The following is an 8,589-nucleotide window of genomic DNA, read 5'->3' as shown; positions in this document are numbered from 1 at the left end:
ATATATATATATATATATATGTATAAAGAATGGTATATGTACTGAGATATGTAGACAAAAATATGAACCATTAATATGAACCATAGGAAGGAAACATATTTGATATTTTCATAGTGGTGTTAACATTTAAAAGAAAGCACTAAGGAGCATCTGTATTAGAAAGTTGCGTGAGCACACGTTATGTGAAATGGTGCAAGTCTAAACAAAAAAGCCTAAAACTTAAATAAGCAAGCCTATAGAATGTAGCTCGAAAGAAAGGGACTTTTAACATTAGAACTACAAAGCCAAGAATGTTAATAATTTGTGTTACCCTCTGTTTTGTACAATTTGCAGCCAAGAATGGGAGGAAGCAAATTGCACGTGACGCAGCTCAACGAAGAATTGCACATCGATACACACTCCGAGCCGATACCGTAAGTTTTGATGTTTGTACTTACGAATATCTCAACACAATGTGTTAAGTTGTAGAAATGAAGGATCAGTCATTTGTTTGTACTTAAATCTAAATTACATAAAACTAGGTGGCAGCGCCTTCTTCGATTCAATAGTTTATTTTAAGTGCATGGATACAGTTTTCCAGTTTGCACTGTCTTTCTTTACAATTTTTACAATATGTATCTTAAATATATGTCTATCCTTTTTGGCATCCTATATTATCTATGTATCTATATGTTAATTTTAACAAACATTATATAAACTGATATAAAAATTATATATGGTACTATGTGTATACCGTATTATCTTTTGACTATTACGACAGTACTTATATCTACTCGCATACTTATATTTGTAATTTTATTATCACATTTTATATATAAGTAGACATATACATGTCTTTAAGCGTTAGAAAAATTATTTGTTTTAACAACAGCACCTTCTTAACTTAATCTTAAAATACAAATTTACCCTATATCCAACACAATGTACAAAAGATAATTAACAAAACAATTAACACATGAAATTTTGGAATATTAACTTGCAATACATGTCTCTTCGTCCCTGAAGTGCAACATTCTCATATTTTACAATGTCTATAATGCACACTTTAAATTTTATACTTCATAACACTCAAGTCGAGGACTGAGAAAATTAGTATTGCACAGTTTTACATCACCAATATAACAAATTTATGTATTATATATAATATCTATAATGCACACTTTAAATTTTATACTTCATAACACTCAAGTCGAGGACTGAGAAAATTAGTATTGCACAGTTTTACATCGCCAATATATAACAAATTTATTTATTATATATACATACCTGTCTTACAAACATAGTGTTAAAATTTAGAGATAACTAAATGCTAAAATGTTAACGTTTTTGATATGTTTTACAGATACCGAGCCCTGTACCCTTACAGACCTCAAAACGAAGACGAGCTGGAGTTAAAGGAAGGCGACACGGTGTACGTGATGGAGAAATGCGACGACGGTTGGTACGTAGGTTCTAGTCAGAGGACGGGTTACTTCGGCACGTTCCCTGGCAACTACGTGGAGAGATTGTGAGGAACAACGACGAGCCTCGTCGCTCCGCGTATCGAGCCGCATATTATGCTTTACCAAAGCGCTAAGTCGACCCATTAACATAGATGAAATTTAACCATAACGCGTCGATGATAAGGGACGAAGAAAACACACGTCACAACAGTCTTCCTTAACCGATATCGACGTCGACGTTGCTCCAATGATAAACGCAGTCACGCAACTCGACACGATGAACCTTATCGTCGAATTTACCAAAAACTTATCCTAAGGTTACGAATAACGTGTAAGTAGTGTACAATAACATTTACTTATTTATTATACCATTCACGAGGACAATTGCGTCGAGCGGACATAGGCGTTCGAGATTAGGAAGAGAATGGACAGCGTTCATTCGCGTTCTTTTTTAGACAAAATTTAAGGTTATTTCTTGCGAAACAGAAAAATTGTAAAATAGAGCGTAACCTTAAGAGTTTGTTGAAAGCTAGCTCGTGAGAATATTCTGGTATGCTTGTTTGAAACGAAGAAGTTTCCGTCGGGCCTATTTTCGCTAGGGCCACCTATAGGCTACAGTAATCGAAGGGTCTATCTGGTTTCACCAGCAACGAACAAAGTTATTCGTCCATTTAACCCTTTGCACTTGAGAGGTGACTCTCAGTCACCATTAGGTCTCACGCAGCAAATCTAAAATACCTAATGTTTCTTTAGGTTTCATTTCTTTGGAGCTCCAAGTGTTAATAAAATGATTGTTGATGAGGTAAAGGTGACCTTATTCTCAAATCTAAATAGCTTAGAATCCATGGCAATAGAATGTTAAGAAACATCTCGAGTTGCTGGCAGATACCAGAAAAAAAGGCCTCGACTGCAAAGGGTTAATTATTTAATCGGTCAGATGGCAAATGGACTGCTGATGTTTGCAGACGAAGAGAATTGTGTTCATTGAGAAGATGCTAGGAGGACGTCAACAATTTATAATAAATTTGTGTACCGCACAGATTACTAATATGGAACTATTCTTATGCGAATAGTATTTTTCGACATGAGACTCTTGTTGCAAACGAGTCATCATTGTCAAAAATTTCCAAACAAGGTGTTACGAGATTCGTTGGTTCAAAATTAATAATAATACTTTGTATTTTTGCAACTAAAACAAGTCATAAAAGATTTCACAACTTTCTAGTGAATATCTGACTCAATTTTCCAAATTTCTTAAGCATTCAAATACAATTACTTTGGTCTTCCTGGATTTTTAACTGAACACCATTATCTATGATGCATAAACAAACATTTAGCTTCGAACCTGGACCACACCAAACTTTAAGAATAAATTTCTTCATCGTTAGTGAAACTGGATACATACTTACATACCGCCTAAGTTTAAGATGAGCCAAAGATGTAAAGGTCTCGAGCATTTTGTCTTGAGCCAGCGTTAAACGATTGAATACACGAACGTTTGTCTTGTTTCAATGTATCCAAGATGAGATATGCTTTTGTCAAGATTATTCCGAATCGAGAGGTTCACATTAAAAATGAAAAAGAAGAAATGAAACATAAACAAGAACCGTGAATTCGAATTCGAGGAACACGTTTCCTTCTGTGTTTGGTATTGTAGATAAATCAACCGCGCTGATTGTTACATTCGTGATTATCCAAATGTAAACGATTTATAATTGAAAGTTTGCCTTCCCAAATTAATATTTTTGTAAACATTATTTGTACCCAGAGTTATATATGAATTATATAATGTATAGAAGGTATACGTTTGTATATCTGTTATATGTAATTATATATAGTTATAATATATGAAAATGTAATTGTAGAGATATTTAATTACGTAATTATCTATGCACGTGTTAAAAGTACGTACACGTAAGGTTCACACTCGAGTCGTGTGTTCATATTAATCGTAACGAATTTAATGATTTTCGCCGATATAACGAAAACGAAACTGCGATCAGAAAATCGACTTATCACGATGTTTCGCCATCACGTTAAACGATTAGGCTATCCCTGAACTTTCAGGGGAAAAAGACTAACGTGAATTTGGAAAGCAGACAATACTAATTACTATTGTAACTCCCTGCGACGAGAAAGGGAAAAACTGAGTACGTAATAAGGGCATTAATTCAACGAGTGCGACTAATAATCACAGGTCGATATTCCTTACACCGATTCTCGACTAAAACAAACGAGCTTCTAGTCAGGAGCGTACGACTCAACGACTTGTCGTATATCGACATTTTTCTACGTGTAAAACACTCGTGTCGATCTGTAGTGCGTTTCAGAATTACAGGTACAATTATCGCTAGCTTTTCAAATTAACGAATTTCAAGTAACATACTTTTAGTTTAAATGTTTTTTTTTTTTTAGACATGTTTGGCACTTACTTTTATCGTTTAATTTCCTTGGATTGATAATCAGTAGACTGCGGATCTTTATGGAAAATAAAATCTTCGCGAACGTGCCTACAAAAATTGAAGCTAAATGGGAATTTATTTTATTCTGTAAATATTATAACATGAACTTTACTTCCAATCTTTTTTATATTCTTGCATATTGTTTGCATTTTGTAGGATCTTGCACATTCAAATTTCCTATAAATGCATAATGATCCACAGTCTAATAATCAGGCTTCAAATAAATGAAATTCTCTAAGTAATCGCAAGGAATGTTTTACATTTAGTTTGAATAAACATAGGAAACTGCTTTAAATTAGTATGAATAATTAGCAATGAAAAGAAAGGATTTCGTGAGCAAAGAAACTAACAGACATGAATTTATAATATAAAATGTTACAAAATAGTATAGAATGCACTATTATTAAAAGTGTAAATAGTTAAAAGTGTAAATTGATCTGTCGCATGATATGGATTTCTGTATGAATTTGATCGATAGATCATTGTATAGTACAGTATGCGATACGTATACTTGTATAAACATACAAACTAAAAATTATGATTAGTTTTAAACTAGGATGGCTCCGTACAAAGAACTAGTGAGTGCGTACTAATTTTATTGGATAGTAATTCGTAATTTGCAAAAAAAATAGCCTGCAAAGTAGTAAAAAGTGTTTCATCTCTACGAAAGGAACCATTTGTTGTCCCACGAGGATGTATTATTAACTTCTTGTTGAGTACTATTAAGTTATTTAGTTTGTGTGCATAAACTTCACACTGTTTTTCTAAATACAGTAAAAACTGAATGCTCCAGTCTTCTAAAATTAAAAGTAACAAAATTATATTTCATATTTTGACTGATTTTGTCACGAGCTCTGTAATTCTCAATCATATCTAGCTTCCAATAGAGATACATTAAATTCATAAATAAAAATAATCTACGCTTAATAAAATATTCTTGTGTTTCTTTATTTTTGTTTTATGTTCTTTGTCTGATTGGTTCGATACCTGTATTTCTGAAACAACCTTTGCGTACTTGCGTACATATCTTACGTTACGTGCATATCTTCGCTGATTTTGAGCAAATGTAATGTTCTCAAACGCAAATTCCTATAAGAGACAGTTTAAAGAAACCGATAAACGGAAGACAAGATAGAGTCGAGTCTTCCAAGTGTCCGAATAAGTTTCTTTGCTCCTCGTGGAGGTCGAAGAAGTGAATATGATAATATGGAACATCATATCATACGAAGCAGAGTTCCATACTACCATCTTCCCTTCGATATTTATTAACGTGATTCGTCCTGCTTGATTTGAATTCGTTTTGCCAAATTTTTAACTCGCACCCCTAACAATGTTACTGTGTACTATACACTCGAAATTGAAATAAACCTTAGCCTGTTATCAATGTCAGCAGCTTTTCTTAGCAAATAACTAATCCTATGTCTTAAATTTAAAAAGAAAAACAAAGATAAATTATGGTAAACACGTATTGGAGATCTTGAACGATATGTATTTTAAATATTTGTAATTTAAGATGGATAAATTCATCTGATCCATTGATTGACACAACTATGATTCAACACCTGAATTTGGTTAATATAAGTGATTAGGAAGGCTTACATCTTAAATCACCTAGTGCTACACTCTTGAAAACAGTTTTTATTTCACTGATCCTAATTCGTACATCCTTAAAGCAACTTTTAATTTATACAAATCAGCAATCTTGAAATATTTTATAACGAAGATAGCTGAGAATAACAATAACTATATTTATATGATTTTATAATGATACCTATAATTAAAATCAAACATTTATTAATTATAAATGTATTCAGTTACCAATATTCTAATATTATTAAAATGTAAATTGAGAAATTTCGAACTAACGAACAGTTTGACCAAGTTATCTCTGTATAAAGGATTTAATTGCATTAAATTTAAAGAAAGAAAATAAAAAGCTTAATAACTTTCATTGCGTTATCATGCATTATCATGTTTGTCAATGTAGAGGGTATGAAACCTTTGAAAAATATTTTTATTATTCATTTTACGAACGAATATCGAATAAAAATATTGATAAGTTCTAAATAAATGTTAATTCGTGCAAAAGAATGTTCAAAAATATACTTTTACATATCTCCCCTTTCTTCCAGCAAGAATTCCAGATTCGACCCTGTATGAAAATAGCTGACGATACATGGGTTATTATTTATGCCACTATAAATGTTTTAATTGTCCCATAGTTTAAGTGTTAATTAATCATCAGAATGAATGGTTAATAAATTACAAATTACTTTTGAAATAGATTAAATCTAAAATTTTAAATTAAAAATGGACTCTAAAAGAATATCTAAATTTTTAGACGTATAAAGGATTAACATTCTTACAGTTATGATGAATTGTTTATAATCAGAGTGGATATACTCACGAATTATATGTATTTGTTGTGAAATATGAAACTGGTGGAAACATACAATTATACTATTTTGTTTGACACGGCATGTAAGAAAAATTAATTATATATAAATTCTATTATATTTGCACCTTGACCTTATTATTAAAGTAGGTATATAATACAAGACTTTTGAAATTGTTATTACAAGTAATTTTTTTCCTTTGATAATAGACAAAAACAATGCATCAACCTATTGATATTCGTTGAAAAGTGCACGAATAACTTCAAAATCGCATAACCCGTACAGACTTCTTTTTTCTTTCAAGTTACTTGTCAAACTGTGCGTTTTGCGATGGTTTGTTGTGTTTCATTTCCGAAAAAATCAGCGCAATTTAGGTAGCCTGTTAAGTAATCAAGTTTTAAAGAAAAAAGTGTTTAAGTGTTGAGGCATGGAAATGTGGCATTGACTCTCATCCATTTTGCATTAATTTTTTCTTAAAGTACAGTTAATTACCTAGAAAATGAGAAAATAATTGTCTGGAGACAATGGAAATTGAGGAAGTTATGCGCATTTGAAGAATGACAAAATTTTAATGAATAATTTTATTGCGTAGTATACACAGTGGGCAAGTACTAGGTTGTCCCATAAGTTCCCGAACACTTGCTACCAATAAATCATTTTATAATAACATTGTAATCAAACAATAATTATTCTTCAAAATAAATGCCATTGCTTCTGATAGTTTTCATCCATCTTTCTGCCAATTGTTCAATTCCGATTTGGATCAAATGTCATAAAGAATTTTAATCTAAAAAATTCAAGCATCAAGTGTATGGGAACTTATGGGACAACCTAGTAAGTGTAAGAAACTATAATTTCGTTATCAGTACATTCAAAGAAAAATGTCAAGGGGAAAAGATGAGTGTACGATATTTGTAGGACCATGTTTCTTTTGCAAGTGCTATAGTGCATGTCTACTCGATAGTTGCATTATTTTTTTAAATAGAAATGGATATTTCTGTTTACATATATTTTGTTTACATTCATTCCTTTCATTATTCTATGTAAAAAAGTATTAGGGTAATGAAAAATATGCTCAAATGCTTCTTCGTCACTTTCTACACATTTTATACAACACTATTAACTATTTTCATTACGTGATTAAGATAATCTCTGGTTATTACTGTACATTTGAGTCTGATCAGTGTACGAAGTGTTTATAACATTTCCACAAAGCGTTCCAGCATCTTCATTACAATTGTTTAAAATATCTTACTTTAACGAATTGTAACGCTTTACCCTAATACTTTTTCAATTTTTCATGTTGAATAATGAAAATATGCATTTTCATTTGAAAAGGAATGAAACTGGACATGTACTGTTGGACTTATATAAATGGTCATTGTCTAACAAATGTAGTACACTTTGAACAATTTATCTTTTAACTTTAACATTTCTTTCTAAATGTACTGATAATGAAAGTTATAGTTTATTACACTTGCTTGGCCTACACTGTGGTACAATTTCAGAAAAGAGCATGCAAAAGAGCATGTCAGCTGACAATGAAATAGTTAAGTCCGCAGGTTGCGTTCTTTAGAATCGAAGGTGCTAGGTAAATCCAGGTGTTTGATTATCTCGCAAGAGCGACAACACCTTCTCCTGAATCCCGGGACGCTGCAATACCGTTTCAAGCTCGGTATAGTACAGAATCGATTCTTGTCTCGCCAGCAACGATATGGAAATTCGATGGCCCTCGTCGAGTGTCCTGTGCACGGACGTATTTCTGTCTTCACTACAGCACCGTCGCAAGTGTAGAATGATTCTTTGTCCGGCGGAATGCATCTAGCTATCCGAGATTGGATGCCTTTCCCGTTACTCTTCGAGCACTGTAAAAATAAATCATCATTGGATCTGCAAGCTTCGTAATCAGATTGCAGATTTTTATTTATTATTTATTTTATACTATTTTATGTATGTATGTATTATGTATTTCATTTTATTTATTTATTTTGTGCATGTATGTATTCTGTATTTTATTTTATTTATTTATTTTATGTATTTATATGAAATTTGAATGTACAAGAAGCTACAAAATGCACAGAGTATGTATTAATAATATACAAAATTATTGAAAGTAAAGTTCAAGTTATAATTTTGCAGAGTAAAATACATTCCTATGTAGATTCAATTTTTATGAGTACGTTTGGAAATATTTTATTTTGTAGGATTGTGTGAAGATCAGTAGGATAATTATAATTAAATCAGAGTGCATTAACAGGGTACATAATCCAAGTGTAACTTATTATAATA

At 31.7% G+C, this 8,589-nt stretch overlaps 2 protein-coding genes across 7 annotated transcripts in view; one reads left to right on the top strand and one right to left on the bottom strand.

Moving 5' to 3' along the window:
• The window catches only part of LOC128881952 (uncharacterized), a 164,891-nt gene extending 159,603 nt beyond the window's left edge, over positions 1-5,288 (top strand). Inside the window, exons 33-34 of the mRNA XM_054133425.1 lie at positions 334-413; positions 1,343-5,288. Of these exons, the coding sequence (XP_053989400.1) occupies positions 334-413; positions 1,343-1,511 (249 nt within the window). The 3' untranslated portion in view covers positions 1,512-5,288. The remainder of the gene's footprint in view (positions 1-333; positions 414-1,342) is intronic.
• Positions 5,289-5,524: 236 nt separating this feature from the next.
• Positions 5,525-8,589, bottom strand: part of LOC128881925 (A disintegrin and metalloproteinase with thrombospondin motifs 3-like) — a 35,573-nt gene continuing 32,508 nt past the window's right edge. For all 6 annotated transcript variants that reach the window (XM_054133363.1, XM_054133364.1, XM_054133365.1 and 3 more), the window contains one exon: positions 5,525-8,165. In XM_054133363.1, the coding sequence (XP_053989338.1) occupies positions 7,851-8,165 (315 nt within the window). In that variant the 3' untranslated portion in view covers positions 5,525-7,850. The remainder of the gene's footprint in view (positions 8,166-8,589) is intronic.

This window comes from Hylaeus volcanicus, chromosome 9 (assembly GCF_026283585.1).
Source record: "Hylaeus volcanicus isolate JK05 chromosome 9, UHH_iyHylVolc1.0_haploid, whole genome shotgun sequence".
NCBI lineage: Eukaryota > Metazoa > Arthropoda > Insecta > Hymenoptera > Colletidae > Hylaeus > Hylaeus volcanicus.
This window is presented reverse-complemented; position numbering and strand designations above follow the sequence as displayed.